General features: G+C 42.3%; 2 protein-coding genes across 5 annotated transcripts; one reads left to right on the top strand and one right to left on the bottom strand.

Annotated features, from left to right (window-relative positions):
• The first annotated feature begins 8190 nt into the window (after positions 1-8190).
• LOC117837579 (protein MICRORCHIDIA 1) lies at positions 8191-19349 on the top strand. 4 transcript variants are annotated; one of them, XM_034717272.2, is made up of 20 exons: positions 8191-8419; positions 8539-8628; positions 9410-9444; positions 9560-9638; positions 9723-9812; positions 10930-11005; positions 11117-11195; positions 11280-11408; positions 11967-12065; positions 12580-12684; positions 12764-12913; positions 13174-13266; positions 14147-14198; positions 14277-14388; positions 14675-14877; positions 15661-15725; positions 16753-16838; positions 17748-17790; positions 17865-17965; positions 19092-19349. In XM_034717272.2, exons 1-20 carry the CDS (start codon positions 8302-8304, stop codon positions 19096-19098), a joined length of 1812 nt encoding a protein of 603 aa, XP_034573163.1. In that variant the 5' UTR covers positions 8191-8301; the 3' UTR covers positions 19099-19349. The 4 variants fall into 4 exon arrangements, with proteins under 4 accessions (XP_034573163.1, XP_034573165.1, XP_034573161.1 ...); XM_034717274.2 differs by lacking the exon at positions 19092-19349 and adding an exon at positions 18253-18703 and having other exon boundaries at positions 17865-17971; XM_034717270.2 differs by lacking the exon at positions 19092-19349 and adding an exon at positions 18016-18234 and having other exon boundaries at positions 17865-17933.
• A 450-nt stretch (positions 19350-19799) lies between these two features.
• Positions 19800-22796, bottom strand: LOC117837580 (uncharacterized). Its single transcript, XM_034717277.2, has 8 exons — positions 22520-22796; positions 22314-22426; positions 22120-22169; positions 21650-21883; positions 20946-21095; positions 20305-20400; positions 20194-20214; positions 19800-20106 (listed from the first exon to the last, which is right to left on the bottom strand). The coding sequence occupies exons 1-8, from the start codon at positions 22774-22776 to the stop codon at positions 19939-19941; spliced, it is 1089 nt and encodes a 362-aa protein (XP_034573168.1). The 5' UTR covers positions 22777-22796; the 3' UTR covers positions 19800-19938.
• Between the last annotated feature and the right edge of the window lie 2561 nt (positions 22797-25357).

Below are 25357 nucleotides of genomic sequence, written 5' to 3'. Positions count from 1 at the left end.
GGACATCTCTTCCCCGGACACCCCTTTCCGCCTTATAGCCGCAACATCACATCGGCTGGACACAAGGGGAATCGGCGGGTGGAAAGGCTTCATTAGATGCAACAAAAGGGCCGGATCTGTCGAGAACAGAGGGTATACGGCCTTCCTGATGATGTGGCTAGAGAAGCACTTCTTCTGTGGGAGAGCAGCTGGTCCATCTACCAATACCCAAGCTCTGGCCGAAGCACTATCAATAGGGACTTCGGTTCCTCTCGGAAAGCACTTACTGGGAGCAGTCTACCACATGCTTCACCAAATCGGTATCAATCTATCCCAAGGGGAACCGATTGGAAACCCAGGTGGGTCATGGTGGTTCATTAACTTGTGGCTGAACTTGTATATGAGCGAGATCTCTCAGCAGCGAGTGGAAAATATGACTTTCCCCAGCGTCGAATCGGAAGAGAACCTTACTGTCAGACGCCGGTGTATGTCCTTTGGCGAAGCGGCATCGGCCTTCTCTGGTTGCTCGTATTCTGCGACCAAGGTGGCCGAATACTTCCGGTGCTTCTACAACGGCTTCAATCAAGATGTAACCGTCTGGTTACCTTATCGGAGAGACGACTCAATCTTCGAACTCCCTCCTTGTTTTGACTCAACCACCGGCCGATTCGACGAAGATCTCACAGATGAGTTAATTAAACCAGGGGTCTTACCGGCCAACTTCTTCTCAGGAAAAGATGCCCCTACGTATGAATTCTACAACCCTTCTGTCGCAGCGCGGCAATTCGGTATGGGTCAACTGCCGATTCAGGCATACTTCGTCAGCCGAGCAAAATTCAGAGACGAGCTCACCAAGGGCCTTGACTACAGTCGGCTGCGAGATCGGATACCAGACTCCAGCACCATAGACTTGAATGACTGGATAGTAGCCCCCTTTGCTGTCCACCAATTCAAGCTATGGTGGGCCGAATGGAAACAACACTTGTTCTGCGCCTCTGCATCAACATACTGCAATCTCTTGGATCCAGCCAACATCGATCCGAACACCGAGGTATTTTTCCCCCAACCGATCTTGATTCCTTTATTAATGCGATTAAATATGTATACTAACATTTTGCTGTTACTCCAGTCTGAAAACCGCGTTCCCCCAACACACAGTCAGAGTGGCCGGCCGATAGAGGATCATCACCCCTACACCATTTTCCCTCTTATCGGCTATGATGCCCCTTCCGTGGATGTGATTGCCGGCCGATCGAAGCAGGCGCGGAAGAAGGTTACCAAGAAGACCAGTCGCCGAGTACGAGCTCATATAGAATCGGCCGACCCTCCTATGATCACATCGGCAGAAACTTTGGCCGCATTGCCCCTTCCAGCTGCTGGAGAAGTGGATACTCAAGTCATCACGCAAGCTGGGGCGGCCGCTGCATCATTACTGGTGGAGGCTATGCAGGTAAACTTGTTGTCTCATCCTGCCGATTACCATCCTCATACTGACTCCTCTTATTTTAGACTGCACAAATCCCTCTTGTGGACTCGCAACAATCGGCAGCAACCCAATCGGTCATCTTTCAGGAAGCCGGCCCGAGCACAGCACCAATCATGGTGGAGTCTTCTACCCATGACGAATCAATGGAACCAGCCCCTGAATCGAGAATAACAGCCTCCCGACCGCAACTTGAAGAAATTCGTTTTAAGGAGGTAAGAGACTTCTTCTCCTTACTTGGCCGATTTGCTACCATCATCGGCTGACTTGTCCTTCTTCTTGGCTTATTACTTTTCCAGGAACAGGACACCCCCAACAACAGCCTTTTCTCGTTTGCGGTCGCACTCTCCGATGACGAGGAAGTCGCCTCTCACCAGGTCACCTTGAGCTCTGTCCCTGATGACGGCCGCGCCAAACTCGCAAGCATCCGATCCCTTCTGCAAGAGGACATCGGCCGATTGGTAGAAGACGCCTCACCGATTCGGCAACTTTTTGGTGACGTCAGCGGGCGAGTACCAGAAGAAGCGGAAGATGCCTTGGCTCCGGCCGCATATATCGAGTCAATCAGGATTCCGGTCTTTAGGGCCCTGCGCCACATGGCCGATCGCGCCAAGTTGACCAAGACTCGTGAAGAAGAAGACGCATACAAGCGTCAAGCCCAAGAGGTGCATCAACGGATTCACTTTCTGGAGGACTCTCGCCCGGGGATCGTCGGCATGATAGATCGCCTCAAACGCCGAAGGGCGGAACTTGCCAAGGAGATGGAGCACGTGACCAAGGCAATAGACGCCGAAGAGAAGAGGCTCCAGCAACTCCCCTCTGTCATCGCCGATCTGAAGCGGGAGAGGCAGCACCTGGCTCACGAAGCCCTCAAACTCCACCGCAATACGTCAGAAGTCCCCAGATCGGCAGAAGATGACCAACGCGTCCTGGACTCTGCCGATCAGATCCGGCGCCGAGCGATCGCGGCTATCGATGCCCTTCTGGGTGGCCTATAAAAGTACTGGCAGTTCTTGTACAAACATTTAATACCCCCTTTCACCGTCCTTCGCGGCGCCCCCTTTTATTTATTACCTTTTTTACTTCCGATGGGACGCGTCTTACCAAACATCCACGCCTCCCTTTCTTATAAATGCCGGTCTAGGCCCCCGTTCCGAGAGTACCAGTCTAGCTCGGCTTCATTTTCCCAACTTGCTTTCGTCGGTGCGCCTTTCAGTCATGTCTTCTTTATCCTCTTCCTCTTCCTCTGTTAATCAGGTGAAAGTTTTGCCTTCATCCTTTTTCTTAGTTTAGATCTTCTGAAGGGAATCACCTTTTTGATCGTTACTTTCCACAGCCACGGCGCCTTAGCCCTGAACTCGAACGAGCCATCGAACTCATGCACTCCGACGAACCGTTGTCGCAAGAAGACAAGGACTTAATCAGGGCTCATCGTGATGAACTCCAAGAGCACGTCCCTCCTGACATCCGACGGATCTGGGATTTTCTGGACGGCAACGCCCGCCGGTGACCTCAAGCCGACAGAAGTCATCTGCTTCCTCAACAAATCGTCCTTGAAGATGCAGCAGCAGGAACATCACGCCCGGCAATGGACCGAAGCCACCCTCTCCCCCGTCAAGTCGAAGCGAAGGCTGCGGTGAAAGAGATAGAAGAAGAGTACATCCGTCTTCTGATAGAACTAGGTCGGGCTGAGAGAGAGCGTAAGGAAAAGCATGATTAATTATTTTTTGTTCTAAGGGCGACTTGTACTTTGTCGACCGTGTAACCCATCGTCCGTACCGAATGAAACATATTGGCTGATTTGAACGATTACGTGTTTTCTCTAGACGAATCCTTTTGTATCGGCTGTATGTTATTCATCGTGGTCAACCCTTATGCTCCGACCCATATACTAGGGTAGTACCTTTTCAAGTATCTTCCGTTTAGAGCCCTAGTAAACTATTCTCCTTCGATTGTTTCCAGAATATAAGCGTTTCCTGGAGCACATCTGCCGATTTTATTCGGCCCTTCCCATGTAGGGGACCACTTACCGAATTTAGGATCTTTCGACCCAATCGGCAACACTAACTTCCAAACCAGGTCTCCCGGAGAGAATTGTTTGACTTTGACTTTCTTGTCATACCACCTAGCCACTTTCTTCTTGTTTTCTTCGATGCTTATCAAAGCTCTCAATCGTTGGCCAGCCAAGTCATCAAGCTCCCTTTTCATGAGTGAGGAGTAGTCGTCGGTCGTCAACTAATCCTGGAGCGAAGTGCGTCTCGACCCCGCCCTCAATTCCCATGGTAGCACTGCATCGTGACCGTACACCAACTGATAAGGGGACAACTTGGTGGTCCCATGGCAAGCCATCCTGTACGCCCATAGGGCTTCAGTCAAACATAGATGCCATTTTTTCGGCTGCTCCTCTATCTTTCTCTTGATTAACTTTATTATCCCTTTGTTGGAGGATTCGGCCTGGCCGTTAGCTTGGGCATACTATGGAGAGGAGTTTAACAATTTGATTCCCATATCAGCCGTGAACTCCTCGAATTCTCCTGATGTGAACATTGTCCCTTGATCGGTTGTGATAGTCTGGGGAATGCCGAATCGGTAGACGATATGGTCCCTTACGAAGTCGACCATGGCAGCCGATGTTACGGTCCTTAACGGAATTGCTTCCACCCATTTGGTGAAATAATCGGTGGCCACCAGAATGAACTTGTGCCCCTTGCTTGATGGAGGATAAATTTGGCCGATGAGGTCTATTCCCCATCCTCTGAACGGCCATGGTTTGATAATGGGATTCATGGCCGATGCGGGCGCACGTTGGACATTCCCGAATTTCTGACAATCCTGGCATCCCTTATAATATTTGAAGCAATCTTCGAGGATCGTCGGCCAGTAATACCCATTATTCCTGATCATCCATTTCATCTTATGTGCCGACTGGTGGGCTCCACACACTCCTTCATGGATTTCTCCCATCAGAGTCTTAGCCTCCTCCGTTCCCAGACACTTGAGTAGGACGCCGTCAATTGTTCGGTAGAACAAATCGTCTTCCAGTAGTACGTATTTGGTAGCATGGAAACGCACCCGCCGATCCACTTTCTTAGATGGATCTTTCAGGTAATCGGCAATTTCTTTTCGCCAGTCATCGGCTGTGAGCTCTAGAGCCATAGCGCCTTGAATCGGCCGATACCTAGATGCGTGTTGGGCGAGCTTGTTGGCATCCTCGTTATGATTCCTTGGGATGTGTTCAATAACTGCTGATTTGAACTCTTTCAAAAGCTGCAGGCAATCTTCGTAATAAATCCTCAACACATCGTCCTTGCATTCGGACTTCCCTGTTAATTGACCCACAATAAGCATGGAATCTCCAAAAATTTCGATAGAATTGGCCTTGACTTCTCTTAGCAATTGTAATCCCTTCAGTACAGCTCGGTACTCTGCTTGATTGTTATGGGCGGTCGCTTCTATTGGCAGAGAAAAATCATAGCTTGCCCCCCGAGGCGATATGAGGACGATGCCGATTCCTGATCCGACCCCACATGACGATCCATCAAAGTATAAAGTCCAAGGTACCGGTTCCACGAAGGTAGCCTCTGGTCCGCAGTGTTGGGCGACGAAATCGGCCATGACCTGACCCTTAACGGCTTTTGCCGATTCATATCGAAGGTCAAACTCTGATAAAGCCAAGATCCATTTGTCGATTCGTCCTTTCAAAATCGGCAGTGACAGCATGTATTTTACCACGTCGCCTTTGCACACGACCACACATTCCGCCGATAGCAAATAGTGCCTGAGTTTGGTACATGAGAAGTAAAGGCATAGGCACAAACGTTCCACTGGAGGATACCTTGTTTCGGCGTCCAGAAGTCTTCTACTGACATAATAAATTACCCGTTCCTTTCCTTCGAACTCCTTGACCAGAGCCGACCCAATAGCTTGTTCATCGGCTGATAAATACAGTTTAAACGGCTTACCAGTTTGAGGAGGGACCAAGTACTGCTTGATATCTTCTAATGCCTTGCGTTGCTCTTCTCCCCATATGAACTCCTGGTCGGGCTTCAACTTTAATAATGGTGTGAAGGCTTGGATTCGCCCAGACAGATTAGATATGAATCTTCTAATGAAGTTCACTTTTCCGATTAGAGATTGCAGCTCAGTTTTATTCTGCGGGGCCACGACTTTGTTGATGGCCGCTATGGTCTTCTGATTGATCTCTATTCCCTGCTTGTGCACCATGAATCCTAAGAATTGTCCGGCGGATATGCCGAAGGCGCACTTGTTCGGGTTCATCTTCAGCCCATGTTTCTTAGTGCATTCCAATACTTGTCGTAAATCGGCAAGATGCTCCTGGTGTCCTTTTGACTTGACTACGACGTCGTCGATGTAAATTTCTACTAGTATGCCGATAAGTTTGTGAAATATGTAGTTCATGGCTCTCTGATACGTAGCGCCGGCATTTTTCAAGCCGAAAGTCATTACCACCCACTCGAATAACCAAGGTGTCCTGGGCATCTGAAGGCCGTTTTGGGTATGTCCTCTTCAGCCATAAGTATCTGATTGTACCCAGCGTTTCCATCCATGAAACTAATAACCTTGTGTCCCACGGCGGCATCTATCAGCACATCGGCAAATGGGCATCTTTCTTGATTATTTTTTCATGCCAAATGTGCTTGCTTTTATGCTTCAGTTTTGCAAAAACAAAATAGTTTACAAGCCTTAAATCCTTGCATAGGCAAAAGATACCGACAAGGCAGCAAGAGCATTATGCCCCACTTATATTTATAAAAGTAGGACAGTTCAGACTTCAGATAAAAGAATTAACCAAGTACCGTATCATCAATAAAGGTAGAACTAAATAATAAACTTTAACATAAAGTACTAAAGATCATGGTTCTTCAAATGATCGCTCCTCCTATTTTGGCAAGTTTTTTTGTTGACTTGTTCTTTCAGAAATTGTGGGTGGCCAATTACAGCCCATATTTGGTGAAACAAGTACACCAATCCTTTCTAACGGAGGTCAATGCAGTATCCAAATTCATACTACAATAAAGTAATCTTTTTACAGTCAAATGTTAAATAGGTAGGCGGCTTAGATTAGATATGAAGGAAGTAAAGATGAATGTATTCATTTGATAAGTGATCAAGAAGAAATAAAATTGGTAAACGACGGCTTCATAACTAAAAGTCTCAAACCTGATACAGAAGTTCCAAGGCTTCCCAATGCTTCAGTGGCTGGTTTAGATTCACAGATAGACAGCGATCACATAGTTCCATTTGAATACAAAGTTGCTCGTTCTCAAAACAAGATGTGAAGTATCGAACTATGTTCTCACGAGAACCTGGAAACACATGACACCGATGTTACAAGTTACAACCTTCCTCACAAATGCAGCTGAAAGAAAAGGGATGTTCTCCTGCACAAAACCAGTAAAACTGTTAGCGAGGAATGCAGATGAGCAGTCAGGACAGCACAATGTTACTGCACTAACACACACTCAATAAGAGAAAAATCTCATCTTACCCACCTTATCGTCATTGAATTCGTTGGCCACCTGCGTCATCTCCAGCGTGATGTAGTCCGAGGTGCTGCAAAATAGCAAGAAGATGAATGGGGTTAATCTGAGACCGAAACCATACTGTCAGAAGACCAACACAGAGCTCGAATCGGAACCGACCCAAAGAAATCCTGGCTAAGGATGAAGCAATCCTTCTCCTCCGTGGGTCCGTCCGCGTCCATCAGCGAGGCCTCCTGCGGCAACAGGGCCGGCAGCAGCGGCTGAGGAAGCGGCGGCGGTGGCGGGGCCGGGTCCCCGCGGTAGCCGTCCTCCTCCTCATCCAGGAGCGCCTGGCGCGAGGGCACGCAGTGCGGGGAGGCGGTGGCCTGGGAGGTCAAGGGCGAGGGCCGCGCGGGACGATCTGTTTCTGGGATGGGTGGGAGCGGGACAAATCCGCCGCTGCCGCCTCCTCCGCGCGGAGGGTAGGTGGCGTGCGGTGGTGCGGCGACGGTGCGCAGGATCCTCGAGCGACGCGGAAGGGGCGGCGTAGGAGGCGGAAGCCGTGGTGGCGGTGCAGCGCTTGTGGCGGTGCAGCGCTTGTGGCGGCGGCAGTGCGGCCCGAGGCTCTCGCGGGGTGGCGGCTGAAGGGAGGAGGCAGGAGGCCTCGGGAGGTGGCGGCGGAAGGAAGGAGGCAATAGGACTCGGGGGCTGGCGGGGTTCGCGGAACAGATCAGGATGAAATGACGTACGGAAAATTAGTCTTGGTTAGGCGGTGGTCGGCAGCGGCGTTGGGCGGTGGCGACCGGGCGCGCGACCAGTACGCGGGGTAGCGGCGACTTGGGAGGCGGGTGCGAGGCGCGGGCGGCGGCGTGGAGCACGGGAGCGCAAGGCGTTGGGAGGAGGTGGCACGAGCGAGCAGGTGGTAGGAGGTCGCCCCTTGCTCTCGCCCTCGCTGCGCGCAGGGGCAGCGCGGGGCAGCGGCAGCCGGCGGGGCGCCCCGCTCTGGCCGCCGCCCGCGCCCTTGCCCCTCAACTTTTTGCCGTTAGACCCTCTTCTCTCCTTTTATCACCCGAACCCCTTTCTCTTTACAATATGGACTGCGGGTTGATTACACAAAACATCAGGGTTTTTTTTGCAAAATGACCACGACGTACGAAACTCCAGGCAGATGCGTTACTTGCTTTAATAATAGGTAAAGATAAAATATACCTTATTTATCTTGGAGTTGTTCATTGTCATCCCTATTGGTTTTGTGGCATTGAGTAAGATAGCAACTACCCGCGGGGAACTCGTCGGAATAACACCTCCGGCGAAGTCTCGCTAACCCTAACCTGCAAAGGCTCGCAGGTGGTTCCAATGCCGGTGGCGATGGCCGGCGTCTCAAGCGGCGGAGGCGGCCGAGTCCTTGATTGCCGCAGCTTCTGGAAGGCCGGCGCGTCCGAGGCCCCCGCCGCCCCAACCCACGACTTGCAAGGTTCCTCTCTTCCTCGAATTCGCCTCCTCTCGCGTTGCTTCTTCCTGATGCAAATTTCTTCAATTATCCGTCGGATACATCTAGAATTCTGACATGATGGTGCTGTTTTGTGGCCTCAGTTGCCCTGGAGACGGGGGACTTCGACCGCGCTCGCGTGCACCCTAAGTTCCTCCACACCAACGCGACCTCCCACAAGTGGGCTTTCGGAGGTTAGTGCCTCAACGCTGTTTCTCTCTCCTCTTCCGTGATTCTATGGGTTTTGCTGCTGTGGTGTTGAAGTGGTAGCCCAGGTCGTTGGGGTTTTCACAGTATAGGGATGATTCAATTGTTAGGTCTAAAGGGGGGTGGGGGGGATATTATATGCAACTGGAATACTCATCCCCTGATTGATGTGGGTACTATACGGCACTGTTGTTGCTGCGTACTAATCGTATTTGATGAAGGGATGGAAAAAAAGTTAGGTGATTATCTAACTGTAATACTTATTAATAGTTTGAGTCTGTTGTGTCAAATGACATATAAAACCTAAGTTTGTTAGAGTGAAGAGGAGAAAAAAAAACTTGTAAGGTAATTGAAAGAGTAGTCCCTTGATTGATGGAAACACTGCAGTGGTTCCCGTTAGTATAATTTTTCTGATTATGTTATGGAAGAAGCTTTTATTTAACTGCCCCTGAGTATGGAACTTATTCTCAGTGTGATGTGTATTGGTTGTGCTCAAACTGATAGATGTGATGCTAATTGTGCTCTAATTTTCTTCTCTCGCTCTGATGAGCATATCTGATTAACTAACACCAGTTTCTTCAATCATCTTTTGTACTTCTATGAGAGTTCTGGCAATTTAGCATCTTCCAGTAACAGATTCGTCCCTAAATGGAAGAAAATTAGATGATTCAGTAATCATGCTGGCATTCTTCATCTTTTATGTTCAAGATTTCTGCGTGACTGCTCAATATTCAATTACATTTTGTTTCTTCTTCTTTTCTGTTGCAGCTATAGCCGAACTTCTTGACAATGCGGTGGATGAGGTTTGTAGTATCTTCTGAAAACCTGATACATTTCACTCAAAACTAGCTGAACTTTATCAATTTGTTATAGGTATATGTTGCAAGTATCAGTAATTATCTTCTGATATTGTTTCAGATAAGCAATGGTGCCACATTCATAAAAGTGGATAAAATCATCAATTTGAAAGACAATAGCCCAATGCTACTTTTCCAAGGTATAAAAAAAAAAATTTTTGAACAGGTTGGGGGCAGCTCAGAGCCTTTCGTATATTAATTTCTGCTAACATGGAGTTTCACAGATGATGGAGGAGGTATGGATCCTGAAGGTGTTCGTCGATGCATGAGTTTAGGATTCTCAACCAAGAAATCTAAAACCACTATTGGCCAGTGTAAGTATTATTTTTTTACTAAACTCTGGCAATTTAGTCTTGAGGATTGTGCACTCTACTCTCTGGAGGGTTATGGCATAATAAAAATAGAAATGGGGGAGGGGGGTTGTTTATACATAGTTGAGCTATGGCATAGCATAATGTCTCTTTGTGTTTATTTGGTTGTTGTATTGTTTTCTATACTGTAGTTTTGATGTAATATGATAGGCTAAAACAGTTTTGTCAAACCAATTTAGTGCACTTCATTTGTGTTGCTTATATTGTTGAATTGATGTTTAATCACACTCGAAGAGTTATTTTTCGGTAAATCTTAATACAATTGAAATTTATATTAAATTACAAGGTCCTATCTGGATACATTGTTACTGTGCAGAGGGGACAGTGTCCCTGGAGTGTCCCTGGAGAAGGGGGACAGTGTCAAACTGTTTGGGATGAGATAGCTTATTAGTTTTAGATGGGAGATAATTCTTTCTTGCTTCTTTGTTTGCATAAATAACTCTTATATAGTATTAGATGTTTGGACCCTCCTAGGACTAGAACCTGGGTCTTAATTTGGACACTGTCATTTTTCGTAATACTCAACTGAACATAATTGGGAGGTTCCTCGACCTACCAACTGTCTCTCCTAATCATCATGGGCCCCTCTTTTCTGATCTAGTTGGACCTTCCCAGTCCCCTCTGCTACAAATAGAGTCCACAACAGGATAGGGTAGTGGGGATCTGTACTTTTGGATACAAATTCATAGAAATTCAGGATGTGCTTGTGGTGACTAGATTCTGGAGACCTTCAAATGATATGATGTGCTACAGTTGATAAGTTCTGTTATCTCCTATAGAACATTGGTATTAAAAAACTCAAGATCATCCATTCGAGTAGCAATGCTTTTTTGTAATTGAAATCTCAAATAGATCTGATTGTTTACTATAACTTGTATTATAGAACATCTAATGTCTTTTTTTTTGAGGCGAACAGCAGGGGAGGTCCCTACTGAAAATTTCTTTTTCATCTAACCACTTGTATAATCTTTTTGTTAAGTACTTAGCTGCTCTATAGTTCTGTGCAAAAAACTCTTGATTCCTATCTGTCATTACTTTCTTACCTTTTTCTACTGCACAGATGGAAATGGCTTCAAGACGAGCACAATGAGACTCGGTGCAGATGCAATTGTTTTTACTCGTGCAATCCGTGGAAGGTAAATTTCTCTAGCAAATTTATAATTGATTTATTTTGAAAGAATTCATGGCACTTACTGTATCTTATTCTGTAATTGGCAATGATTTTCACATCGTTCATTCTCCTGCAGTAATGTTACATTGAGTATAGGTTTGCTCTCCTACACTTTTTTGAGGAGAACAATGAAAGATGACATAGTTGTCCCAATGGTATGTGAAAATTGCAAGCAGTATATGTTTGAGGGAGGGTTTTTTTGTCTGTCTAGGTCTTACATTTTTCCATTACTATTGCAGCTCGATTTTAAGATCCAAGATGGGGAGGTTGTACCTTTGGTGTATGGTTCACAGGGTGATTGGGATAGTAGCCTGAAGATAATACTTGATTGGTCCCCTTTTTGTTCAAAGGAAGAACTTCTTCAGCAGGTGAGGCACATTCGTTCCAGGTATTTTAGTCCATTCTCTAGTCAATGGTTAGGAGTTGCTGATATATAACCAGGCTTATTGTAGTCATAAGCACCATCCCAATCCTCTAGCCTCCTGTTGTGAAACTGAGGGAGTATATACATATCAACTTTAGAACCAAAATAACCTACAATGAATCATTCTACTGGATGATACATCTAGCCATCTAGGTGCAGCACCAATGTAACATGTAGATTTTGAAAAATACAGTATAAATTTATTCCATGACACGGAGAAGTGGGTATAAGTATGTTTGTTGCTATCTTTTTCTGTGCCCTTACTCATAATTTCTTCTGTTCTCTCCCAAAGTGGCACCCATAGTTTTCATATCAGTGCTATTTCCTATGTATCTAGGCATGCATGCTTTATGTGGCTGTAATTCTTTCATGAGAAGCTAAACTGATTATCTTATTTTTCTGAAGCTATTTGATAAGAAAGGTCTATATTAGTTTATGTTCATGCTATAAGCAACTGATTTTTCTGTATACTTGTATATTGATAGTGTTCATATACATTCAGTTTCAGGATGTTGGTAGCCATGGAACTAAAGTGGCAGTGTACAATTTGTGGATGAATGATGATGGCCTTTTGGAACTTGACTTCGAAGATGATGATGAGGTGAGTATTAATATAATTTTCATTGCAAGTATACAATACCTCTGCATATTGTCCATTTTGTTTGATTCCATTAACCTTATCACATAATGCCTGAAATGTATTATAATATATGTGTACTCTAAGGAGTGATTTTCATTGTCTGATGAAAATGCCTTAAGGCAGCAAGAAGCGCGATACATGTTATTGTATTCTTTCTTGGTTGTATTTACTTGCAGTCTTAGCCAAAACCTTAGTTATCAATTTAGCAATGCTATGGATCAAACTGATGGGCCGGAAGTCCTTGACTTGCGTGGCATCCAATTTCTTGGGGGCTAGGTGAGATGATCATGCAAGTTTAGGGGCCTCTTAGTGCAATTTCTCCTTTAAAAAAATTCACACACGAGAATTGAGAACTTGACATTGATTTTTAAACTTTGGTTCCTGCAATCCATTGCCACATTCACTTTTGTTATACCCCCCTGCTTGTTTTGTTCTGGGTTATTCGTATCCTTATCTTTTGATGCTCATTTTTCAGGACATATTGCTTAGAGATCAAGGTAGTGCAAGTGGGGGAATCACAAAGGGTCAGAAAGAAATTGTTCAGCAACATATATCCCACAGACTCAGATTTTCATTGCGAGTATGTTTTCTTTCTAGTTCTGGATTTTTTTCCCTTCTAGTTTCTTTATCTGATTGGTAACATGTTTCTCCTTGTCCAGGCTTATACCTCTATCCTTTACCTCAAGAAGTTTGATAATTTCCAAATTATATTGAGGGGAAAACCTGTTGAACATATATGCATCACTGATGAATTAAAGTTTAAGAAAGTTGTCACTTACAAACCTCAAGTTACACATGATTCCCAAGTGGTAAGTAAATTTGTGCAATTTCCATCCCTGTTATCGCGTTTCTTAGTTTATATCATTTCTCTCCAAATAGTAATTATGCTCATGATTTCATCTATGGTTCCTCTTTGGCTGTATGAGTGTGTTAGACTTTCTTCTTGAACTCCCTTCTTTTTTTTTGGTAATGAAATGGTTACCTCAGTTCTTCTTTACAACTAAATTTCTTTTGTTTGTATATTATTTGTTTATGTTTGTTTACTACCATGTTTCAATTGTAACTGTAGGTCTCAGTGAGAGTTGATGTTGGCTTTGCAAAGGAGGCTCCTATTTTGGGCATTTTTGGGATGAATGTCTACCACAAAAATCGTCTTATAATGGTAACATTCACCCTCACCTGCCAAAAAGATCTGGTTGTTTGCCCCACTTAGCGGCAGTCGCTATTTTTATTATGCTCCATGCTGCTTAGATATTAGCATTTTGGACCAACATTTCTCCTATTGGCCAATAGAGCGAATGCAATGTTTCTGGGTAGGTGGGTTACTCAAGGTTTTGTGGAAGCATGCCAGCCAACCATACACTACATACATGTACCAGAAATAATACTTGTAAGAGGATCATTTTAAGCTATCGATAGGCAATAATAAAGTTTTTTGGAACTAAAGGCTTCTTGCTGGCACTACTTTCCAACTACTCCTGCAGCTTCCCTAGAATTCAACTATTATATGTGTGGAATAAAACTAGAGAAGCGATATAATGCCCATTTGTTTTATTCTTATTCTCAGTTATCTCTTTTGCAATAAAATTGTAGTTTGCATGTGCTTGCTTGTGTCATCCTGGTTGATGTCTTCTTACTGCTGTAGAAATATTTAGCTCCATTATCAACGCGTTCAATATGATGATTTAGATAGATATAGTTGATGTCCAATCAATTGCTTATTCCCTCAGTTGCACTGAAACATCCAGAATTTTCTTTTTTTTAATGGTATCTATACCTGTTATGTAAGGGATATCAAGCTTTGTAGCTAAAAGTTCTGCTAGGTTCTGGCAGTTGTAATAGTTTCTGTTGCTGGCTTTCTTAACATAATGAGAATTGTCTAAATTCTCATTAATTGACATTTATAAATGTTTGGGCTGATGTTGTTTATTACTTAAAATCAAGGTTCTGAGCTGAGACAAAATCATTTTGAGTGCACTATTCTAGAGATTCAAATGTTAAAAGATTAGAACTAAGTTTCTTTTAACATTCCCCCTTTACAGCCCTTCTGGAAGGTCCTTCAGGAAGGATCTAGCAGAGGGAGAAGTGTAGTTGGTGAGTTTAACATGTTCAGTACTGCAGTTATTGTTAATCATGTTATTTCTCTCTATGATGACAAATGTCACAATTCAGGTGTACTTGAGGCAAATTTTATTGAGCCAGCACACGACAAACAAGATTTTGAGAGGACTCCATTATTTTTACGGCTAGAAACAAAACTTAGACAAATTATTGTTGATTTCTGGTAAGTGTTTTATGCTATTTGGTTCAGAGCTTTCCTTTTGTACCTCAATCTTGTAAGAAGTAGGCAATTGGTCCTATATTTAATCATCACTGTGGTATATCAACTACTCAGTAAAAGGAATTACCCTTGTAACCACCCAAGTTACTATTCCGGCATCACTCCCTTCATATTACTGAATAATCCTGTTGAAGCTTTCTGTGCGCTCTTGTATAATATACTGCAGAAAGGAAAAAATCTCTGCTCACGTTCTGCAAATCAAATTTGAGTGGAACTTGTGTATTTGCAGGAAAGAAAAGTGTCATTTGATTGGTTACCAGCCAACTGATCCACATTTAAGGTCCCAGTATAAGGCCACCCTAAAAGATTCAGGTGGTTCTGCATCCCAGGTTCACCATAAAACTTCCAGTGTCCGGATGACTGGAGGGTTTTCGTCAAATTTGCTCCCAGAGACATATGATGACGTAGCAGCTGTTGGATTGCCAAATAATGGTTCTCAATACTACCCTGTTCTTTGTTTGTACTAGTATTTTACTACTTTATGTGTGTTTATAATTATTATAAAAGTAAACATTTAGTTTTCCTACAATACTGCCAAAGCTGTTCTTTTGTGTGCTAAACTGCCAAGAGATCTCCAACTATCTTTGCGTCCTTCTTGATTGTTTGTAGCTGAGTGAGTGTGCAATCAAAACTTTTGTGTTGATGTGTGATGTTTACTTGCGGCTCTTCTGGTGCTTTTTCAATTGAAGCTCATTGTCTAACTAATTAACGAGTGGAATATTGAAAACATAAATATAATGATGCACTGCAAGCTTGCAAAGGAAAATCTACTTGTGTCAGCTTGTCAAAACAAACAATGTCAAGTGCATGCATTTTCCTCTGAGTAATGTCGAACTCATATGAAAAGTTCTGCTGGATCTTACCTTGGCAATGTGGGCATATTAAGGGCTTGGTCTTAGGTGCATTATATTGATAACGTTTAGAAACAAAAGAACATTTATGGAGAACGTGTCATGCCTTAGGTGCATCTGTGTCATGAGATACTCTCAGTGGCATCCACTGTTTGCTTTGTTTATGTTAATTATATTTTTTGTTTCAGTTTGCTTAGTTTTACTATAATTCTTGCACTTGGAGTGTCGGGTTTTATTTATTACAGACTGGTGATTTACTTCCTGATTTCCTTGTTTAAAGCATCTTTTTACATGAGAATCACTGATATAACATATAAATATATTCAAGCTTATTCATGCTCTTGCTTTGTACTCTTTTGGCCAGGTTCTCATTTGCAGTCGTCTGGTCAAGCGCAAGAAAACAATATGGACTCAGAAGGCTTGGATGAGGTCTGCTCTATTTAGGCTTTTAATTAAATTTGGTTTCTATTTAGGTGTTTTTATCCTCCAATTTCTTTAGATCCCCATCGCACCTATTGTGAAAACAACAATGTTTGTTTATTCGGTAGCCTTTCCAAGCACATCTAACAAGGTTGCATGCATGTCCATCACTTCCTTTCCTAATTTTAATCGAACAGACTGGATTTAAATGTCTATTTGGCTGGGGCAGGGACATTACCGACCCTTTTTTGTTCCCTCAAATGTGTGTGAAGAGCTGCTTATCTTTGTATTAAAGAGAAGAAATGGTCCAAGTACAAATGTTACTCCCTTAAAAAAAGGGAAATCCAAATTCTCACAGCCAAGAACTCTAATAAAACAGTGGATCACACTATAATGCGGACATAATGTGCTAAATCCTCCCAAAAGGCACCATGGCCTGGTCTCATTGGAGATTTCCTGCAATACCACTTTGCCCTTGGGGCCTACCAAGGACAGGCGTTCCAGTGTTTCCAGCACGTAGAATCACAAAGGAGTTGAAACCTTTTCTGTGCTTCTTAACTCTACGTTGTGCCCGATTCAGCCAGTCTGCAAACACCATGCCATCTTTGCCCCAAGTGAGAGTGGAGAGGTTGATGTGTGATAAAAGCTGTGAATATACCAACTCTCTCTGTTTGACATGTGGGACCATCCTTTCAGATAAAAACATAGTTTTCGATGAGTGCAAAACATGTAGTTTACTGATAAATTGTGCAAACCATTTTGGTTTTGTGATAGGTGCAAAGAAGTACTGTTTTTTGACAATTCTGTGTGACATACTTGTAATTTATAAAACTTGCTCAATTTGTTATTGTTGTCTCCACCTTCTAGCACGATTACAAATCCCTGTGCCCTCCTGGATCATGGGGGCTGGCTAGAGGGTTCTGAAAACCTTGACTAATAGGTTGCTATAATACAATCTTTGTTAATCCATTGCATTCATCCAAGTAAAATTCTATTGACACCTGACAATTTCTACCTTTTATTTTTCTGCACTCAGGATCTGGTAGAGATTGGCTCCTCCGGTGTATTTGATCCCAATTTTACTGAGAAGCTGAGTGAAGAAAACATTGCTCTCTTTTCAAGGTAATTTGCTCTACTATATTGCTTTCATGTATCTAGGGGAATTTTAGTAAGATATTGTCTTTAGTTACTGCAACAGTAATTGTAGAGTTTCTGCATGGACTTTGCAATTGCCGATCTTGTTAAAGTTAAAATTTTAAGTGTGATTGTGATAATCAATGCATTACAACTTTATGTCCCATCCATTTTGCATATAACACCTTCCATTTTCTCAGTGCATCATGTTTATTATACATAACCGTCCTATAAAATCCTCAATTAGGCTTTATAAACAGCCATGGACAAAGAATAGTTGGTTTTATAGTACCTGTATGATTGGCATGCTACATACAATGTATAATTTGGGTGTATCTGGTTCCCAACTTACTGTTTGTTTGACTGCTACAACTGTGGTCGATCCCACACATAATAAAATGTTTTTTTAGGAACCTTGCCGCCGCTATTTTGTGGCAAGCCACTCTTTACCTAAGTTGCGGCGAAGTTAGTGAGCAACTAAACATGCCCTCAGTAAAAGACAGGGTAACCAATGGAGTGCTGTTTACTTGTTTTTGGAACACTATTTAGCAACGCAAACACCACACTTGTAAGGACATTATAAACTTTTGCCCCGTGTATTTGTTGCATAGTACTACCTCCATTCTGTTTTATTTGACGATGGTTCAAAATTTATGGGATGGAGGGAGTAACTTTAAGCTACCTAATCAGACTGTTGTGTGGTAATTTAGTTGCCTGATTTTGGTAAAGAAAGTGCAGCAACCTGGGTTTAGTGACTACCTGAGTGGCTTGTGATACTGTTCCAGTTATATAATATATGAAAATAATTGTGCTCACAATCACTATTCCGCTAAATAACATTTAGTTCTATTCAAGAGTTCATCTTTGCTCGTTGAAATTGAAAATTAATTTTAACAGGCGTGAAGAGCTTCGACAACGAGATACACAGTTGAAGCAGACGGTATGCATATCTTGCTGAGTCATTAACGAACATGTCATCTCTCCTGTTCATAGCCGAATGCTGCTTCTTTGTAGATTGAGGACCTGGAGCATGAACTGGAGGAAACAAAAAGGAAGTGCAGCCAGCTTGCTGCTGAGCTGAAGGTACGGAAGAATCAGCAGCATCTCCCTTACAGGTGAAGGTTAGTTTCATCACCTCTGATGACATGTTTGTTCGATGTGCTAGGGTTTCCGTTGTGTCACCAGGTTTCAGTTGTGTCATCAGTCTGGTTCTTTGACTTCGCCACTGTCTTTGTGAACAAAAAAAAAAGAGGAATGTGCTTGTGAATGTGAAGGCTGGAAGCTCTTATCTCCATAGTCTTGATCTGTCTTGTTTAGTTACTATTAATTTATAAATCTCTCATTGTTCGAAATTTCTAATTTATCAATCTTTCTTTTTCTGAAACTGTGAACACATGAGCAGCTAACTAGTAGGTCGATATCAGTGTGCACCGGCTGCCAATGCTTTAAGATGTTGGAAGTATACAAGGAAATTTGCTGTCAGGAACTTAATGAAATCTCCATCTTGTTGGCACTCTTTTGGGTGGTTGGTTTGTTAAACAAATCATCTTTGCTTTATGGCAGGTCTAGTCCCAAAACGGTATTGTTGTAAGATGTAGATTGCAATTTGAACTTTCAAAAATTTCAATATCTGATCAATGGGTCTTGATTTTGGCGCCAAATAGATTCGTATGGTAGCTGTATTGAGAGGGAGGTTTAGGGGTGGGAACCAATCAGTTTGTTTTTTCCTAGTTAGTTCTGATTTCTCGACTTAAAGAATATAATGAGTTTACTGCATCATCAGTTCTTTGTAATTATCTTGCAAGTATAAACAGGAATTCGGTTGTCACTCGAGAAATATGGAATTATGGGCCGATATGTCCTTGTATTGATTCACTTGATCTAAAAATGCCCTTACCTGTTTGCTTCAATTTTTATTTCGAAAAGGAACTCAATTATTTCATGATCATTCACTACAATATCCCATATTGAGCTAGATAAAACGAGTGATTGATTGGTCCATTTTTAGCGTTCCACAAGGGTGAAGTTTTCAATCTACAACTGTGATTCTTTTGCCTTTTCTTCACATAAAGTTGTCACCAGACAAGCATAACTGTTAGGACATAAGATGATAAACTTACCATTATGCCCATTGGTTTAACTTTTAGTTTTGTCGTTCAAAAAAAGGTGACCTAACAAGTACACATTTTTTCTGTTTCTTAGTAAGCAAACTTGATTTATTTCGCAATGGCATCAATTCAGGGCATAATTATGATTGAAGACACTGGACAACGACCACTGCTAACAAAGAACTGAAGGTGTGGAGAAGGAAGTGCTGAAACAATATTTAATTTTGGCTAGTACAAAATAGGCTAACTCATAGTTGAGTTGAAAAAAGTGTAGAATGTAAATTTAATCACTTGTTACTGACAGAATGGTTGTGTAAATTTAATCACTTCTTACTGACAGGATGGTTATGTCCTGAGTAAGCGAGACGATGCAAGTGATTCCAGCTGCTAATTTCAATTGCACATCTTAGCATGGCCTATTTCCAGCCTATTGAGCATTAAGATGCAACCCAAACCAACTGCTTCTGGCAACAAGTCTCATCCAATTTGCAATCTATTGCAATTGTTTTGCTGTGAGACATCAGATTAACAGCAGTGCTGTTTAGCGGTGTACGAGGGGTGGTAATGGATAATGACCCTCGTGTCCTTTTTACAATCCAACTTATACCTATCTATTTTTAGTTCAAAATCTATTTTTAGCTCAAAATCATATAGTATTTTAGCGTGGCTTTTATTGAGCCTGATCCTTAAATTTGCTAGGTTAAATTAGAGGGTCCTTCAGAGTATAATTGTTTTTGTGTTATTTCCCTGAAGCATCTGGTCAGCGCTATCGTACTGTTGAACCCGTAGAAATCCATCTGTGGATGTACTTTGATTTGTTGTTCACTGCGTACACAGCACATTACTCAAATTGTAAATGAACATTACTCAAATTGTAAATGCACATTATTCAACTCTTTACAAGTACAACCATCCCAGTTGAGCATACAAAATTTTGCTTGGTGAAGTGTTGTAGTTTGGTACTTAATGGTACGATCCAATCAGTAAGGCACTGTTGCAGTGACTGTTCTATGCCTGGCGTCGGTAAGGATGGAACAAACATTGATAAAGCCAACTTGTCTCATTGTCTCCTCCAGATCCAGCATGTAGTACTCGTCCAGAAACGGCTCGGTGCTCTTCATCAGAGTGAACAACACTGGGGATAGTTCCTGAATTTGCATTGCGATGTTATCAGTCATTCTGTAATGTAAATAAAACAGTAGAAGGTGTGGTGGGAATATTGTGATGAAGCTTACCTGAAGTACTTTAGATTTTGGCTGCAAAGGATTTGGAAGAAGTGGACGTTAATCGATTTTTGAAAAGTATGCACTCATATGTAGCAAAGGTGAAACGAAATATATTCTTACCGAATTGTCGGTTAAGGCGATTGTTCCTCCCGGGCGAAGGACCCGGAATGCTTCCTTCACCAATCCAGTTATTGCTCGTGCTGGACACTCATGGCACTGCAGTTTTCTTAGATGTGGCATTACTGAATTGGTGGTGAATTATATTCGGTGCATGATTATTGCACTGTAAAGAATGAAGATAATCTGGGCACTTTATTATTGGTCTAAAGCTTTAGAGTGCTCGAAGCTTAATGAAATATTTGGCTAGATTTACTCCCCAAACTACTTTAATTGGTCCTGTATATTATAATAAAATTCTATTATTTTTGTTTCTCCACCTACAAAAATTTGTAGGGTGACATATATGGTATCAGCTTTACGTTAGAAATTATAATTATTCATCATTTTTTCATGTGTATTTGAAAGTATTAAGTATGTAATAGTAAATTTGAACTAAGCACAGCTTAAAGTATTTTCTTTACCACCTCATAAAATTTGAACTAAGCACAACTTGTTCAGGAAATGACAGTGGATTGTTGGGTAGTAAGATGGACATTTTCCTTAAAAATATTGATATTCTAGTGCATTAATTAATTTTTTGGTAACCATCATTATAGATTTAAATCCATGCAAAGAAGATTATAATTCTGATAAAACTTTACCACATAAGCAAGGGAGACAAGGTCGAATGAATCCGAGGGCAATCCCGTCGCTTCACCATTCGCATGAACCCAACGAATAGGGTTTTGTCGTGACAATTTTTCTTCCCTTTGTGCCGCCACCGCAAGAAAGTATGGTGATAGGTCGAGTCCCTACATCATTCAGAAACGTTTCTAAATTTTCATCATAGTGTAAAACTTGTGTATACGCAGGGTGACCGTAAATACAAGCTCCTGCTTAACCATACTCCCTCTGTCCCAAATTACTACTCATTTTGGTTTTTGTAGATACATGGAGTTTGCTAAGTATCTAGACATAATATATATCTAGGTGCATAGCAAAAGCTATGTATCTTGAAAAATTAAAATGAATAGTAATTTGGGATAGAGGAAGTATCAGATTTAGTCTTTTGATAAACATGGGTTGCTTGTGAACAAACCAGCACGTCCTTCCATGCAATTCGGATGGAGGTAAAATTGTACAGATAAATGATATGATACATCTTTTAAAATATGCTCCCTCCATTCCAAATTGCAGGTCGTTTTGACATTTCTAGATTCATATTTTATAAAATATATTTGGACATAATTTGTATCTAAATGCATAGAAAAACTATGAACCTATAAATGCTAAAACGACCTACAATTTAGGACGGAGAGAGTATACAAGATATCACAAAGAAGCTTAAGCAGATATGAGCACTTACAACAGCTTGAGCTGAAGGGAACTTCTCAGCCAGGTATCTAGTGCTTACTCCAACAGAGCAGCCAATGTCCAATATATCATTTATCTGACAGTTCCCGGAGTACTTGAGGTGATGCTCCTCGATTGCGTTCAGCCAGTTCCCTCGAACAATTTGGTTTGCTTCTTCGATCGATGTCGCCTCCGGTATGGCCCTCTTTGCAATGGACATTGTCGCAGGTTCAGCCTCTGCTGCAGCCTACAATATTTGTGAATCGTGATCAACACAAGCGAACACTAAAGATCAGACCCTTCAGGTTGTGATTGCGCCTCAGATCAGTGAAAACAGCTGAGATCTTTCGGTTTCACATGTCTGATAGAGTTTTAGAATGCCAACATCAACATTGTTACAATGAAGAATCCGGTTGCAAGTTACGAGTCAAAATATCAAGTGGATGTATAAGAAAAACAAAAACAAATGGAAAAGTGAACTACCAGCCATGACAGATTCCCTTCATCATAAGCGTGAAACGGGCTCAAATAATCTGCTCAAGAGAAGCAAGGCGTCATCAGTGGAGACGAGCTAATTGTTCAATCGGTGAAGACATTATTTGTAGGTATCTTTCTTTTTAAAGAATGGTGAAACTAATCAGCTGCAAGGGAAAATGGAGAAAAATGAATGAGCTCACAGTTAGGGTAGACTAAGTTTGGATCTCGTATCCTCTCGAACACCTCGTACACGTCGGACTCCAGCACCTTTTTCGTCATCTCCCTCCACGGTATGTTCGACTTCTCCGCCGTCCTATACACACATCCACATTCCCAGCGCCATTTCTCCCACCCATGAACAAGTAAAGAACAACAACACGTCCGCCGGCATGTTTGCAACTGTTACCTGATGATGACCTCGCGCGAGGCGAGCTTCATGAGCGAGTAGAGCGGCTTGAAGGCGATGAGCGCGCCGACGAGCCGCGACAGCGGGGTCTCGCCGGACCACGCCGGACGCTCCAGCGCCCCTTCCTGCGGCACCGCCGGCCCGGTCCCGGTCGCCGCGGCGACGACGACTGCATTGCGGCGCCGGCGACCTGTGGACCTCGGGAGGCTGCCGCTGGCGGTGGCGGTGGCGCCGGCGCGCGCGGGGATGGCCGCCATGCTTGTTCGGTCGTTACTTTCTTGGGCAACCGTTTTTGGCTCGTGGTGATTCTTTGAGCTCGCTGGAGCCTGGAGGATGGCGTATTCTTCTGCCGCGTGCGATTGGTGGGTGGGATTGTGTATGTTATCTGGAGGGGTGAACGGTGACCAATAAGGTATTAACACGTGGTTACAAAAATGTTCCTTTCGCAGGTTCCGTTCCGTTTTTCTTTATAGCACGCTTACTCCTATAAATATATATGCACGTAATCCTATCCCTATAAGCACCCTTGAAAGACTAAGCCAGCAGATCTCGAGATTGACAAAGTCACCATAAGCACCCCACTATCGACTTGCACGCCGATTACCACTAAAAGAATAATGCCAATTAAATCTGAAAGCACCCGTACCGACTCGAGAACTCAAACTTAGGTGGACACATTCCACCACAAGGAATCTTACCACTTCAGATACACTCAGTTGTGTTTTTCTCCAAATACTCACATTATCTTTGGATATTTCAAATAAACTATTGAATATAGTATATGGTTTGATTTGTTTCTAAAAGAGTTTCAAAATATTGATTTCTATTTTTCAAAGGCAAATAAAGACACAAGCATTGATTCTGTTGACTTTCTTAATCTTCAGATCAACAACCTTACGTGTACCTTCAGAAACTTTAACATCTTGTCTCTCTTATAAAGGAGTCTGCTATTTTTGCATTGTGATGTTCTTAATGGTTAATGTCAAACAGCTGACATGAATATATTTTGATTTTAAAATAGATAACAATTCAAATTTTTAATACTATGTCAACAAGCTTCCGCCATGCGCACGTCAGGCCACCCTGTTCTACGTCGATCCCTGCGTGCCCCTCGCCCCTTCACTCCTGTGTCCAAGTAACGCTCAGACTGCCATGGCTTGGGAATATGCAGCTCCACATTTACATATGGTCACATGCACCTACCCAAGATTCTCTCACCTACCCATGATTCAACACATTGTTGATCTCAAAACAAATGATCGAGATAGCACATGCGGTCACATGCACATGTGAAAAATTCATGTAGCAGCCAAGGGTGAAAAGGCCCATACCTTTTTTGAAATGTTTGGCTAAGAATACTTGCTATAAATAATTGAAGAAAAAACTTGCCGAAAATCCCCTAATAATCATGATGTTCTCAGTGCTTTGGTAGTGGTTTCTATATTCTCATAATATTCACCAATGTTTGGGGCATATGACCACTTTACTATCACTCACTAGCCAAAATTGATCTAAAATTCAATTTATAGGTTCATCCATTTGCATTTTTTTCCTATTTTTCTATATATGGTATTGATTTATTCTTCAAAATTGAGGTAGAGTAACATCTAATGACTTGTAGTTCACATTCACCTTTCTTTTATAATTTGTGCGATTGCAATATGTGAATGCAGATTTTTTATTTTTTATTTTGTTCTTAAATAGAATTTGCCCCACTTAATTTTTTTCTAGCTCCGTCACTGCTTCAACAAATCACATAAACACGTAATGTTGAACAAAGTTTTTTGAGAAAATGTTGCATTCGATGTTCAAAGATGATTTTTGGAATAAATATTTTTATTGTTTTAAATGAACATTATATAAAAGAAAAAATAAATAACAAATTAGACCAGCAAATTTATTGGCCTATTGGACCTGGGCTGCGCACGTCTACTCAAAAAGAACCTATGAATGGGCTCATAGCATGGGCTACTGGGCTGATTGATAGAGAGGCGGCTTTGAGTAGGAGATCCTATATATTTTTTTGTAGATTAGTGCGTGTCCCTTCATCCATCCGATCACATCAAATCTTTCCTTCGCTCGTTTCTATCCCTAGCATGCACCCCATCATTCCCCCGTGCCACCGCTTGCCGCTTGCGCCTCTGCTGCTACTCGCTCCATCACTCCCATCATCGTCTGCTCATGCCATCGCTAATAGTACTGGGCCTAATTGACCGAGAATCGAGAACCGAACCAGTTTAACCAACAATCGAACCGACTTGCTACCAACTCCACCTCTGGAATCCATTTTACAGGTTCAAGGGTATCAGGATATTCACTTCCCAATGGATCTAGAAGAATTGCCGAGGGCAGAAGGTTTACGTGATGCTCTTGTAAGCTTCTTAAGTGGCAAGAAGCCATAGGAAAAACAGGATGAGGTGGGGTGCTCCTCGCCATCAAGAAAAGAAGACATACGTGATGACGCGGTGGGGAACATGATGATCAAAGGAGCCCCACAGCTTAGCAAGAAAGAAATTGAAGAAAACAAGCGTTGTTAGACAAATGTTGAAGCTAATTCCCTAAAAATGTTGAGTCTATTATTTGAAAATGTTGATAGAGGTTTTAGAAATATTGAATCTACAATTTAAAAATGTTTATAGTGGTTTTAAAAAATATTGAATACATTGTTTGAAAATGTTGATAGAGGTTTTAAAAATGTTGAATCTGTTATTTAAAAATATTGATAGAGGTTTAAAAAAATTGAATCCATTATTTGAAAATGCTGATAGAGGTTTTAAACTGTTGAATATATTATTTGAACAATGTTGATAGAGGTTTTAAAAAATGTTGAATCTATTA

This window comes from Setaria viridis, chromosome 9, assembly GCF_005286985.2.
Source record: "Setaria viridis chromosome 9, Setaria_viridis_v4.0, whole genome shotgun sequence".
Lineage (NCBI taxonomy): Eukaryota > Viridiplantae > Streptophyta > Magnoliopsida > Poales > Poaceae > Setaria > Setaria viridis.
The sequence above is the reverse complement of the archived record's forward strand: the minus strand, read 5'-3'. Positions and strand labels throughout refer to the sequence as shown.

Bases quoted from the DNA above. Each gene is read 5' to 3' on its own strand.
- LOC117837579 (XM_034717270.2), top strand. From the start codon at position 8,302: ATGCCGGTGGCGATGGCCGGCGTCTCAAGCGGCGGAGGCGGCCGAGTC. The intron at 12,066-12,579 runs GTGAGTATTAAT...CTCATTTTTCAG, and splicing joins ACTTCGAAGATGATGATGAG to GACATATTGCTTAGAGATCA. The intron at 14,199-14,276 runs GTGAGTTTAACA...GTCACAATTCAG, and splicing joins CAGAGGGAGAAGTGTAGTTG to GTGTACTTGAGGCAAATTTT.
- LOC117837580 (XM_034717277.2), bottom strand. From the start codon at position 22,776: ATGGCGGCCATCCCCGCGCGCGCCGGCGCCACCGCCACCGCCAGCGGC. The intron at 21,096-21,649 runs GTAAGTGCTCAT...TGAATGATGTAG, and splicing joins TCCCTTCAGCTCAAGCTGTT to GGACTCGACCTATCACCATA. The intron at 20,107-20,193 runs GTAAGCTTCATC...ATGCAAATTCAG, and splicing joins CAAAATCTAAAGTACTTCAG to GAACTATCCCCAGTGTTGTT.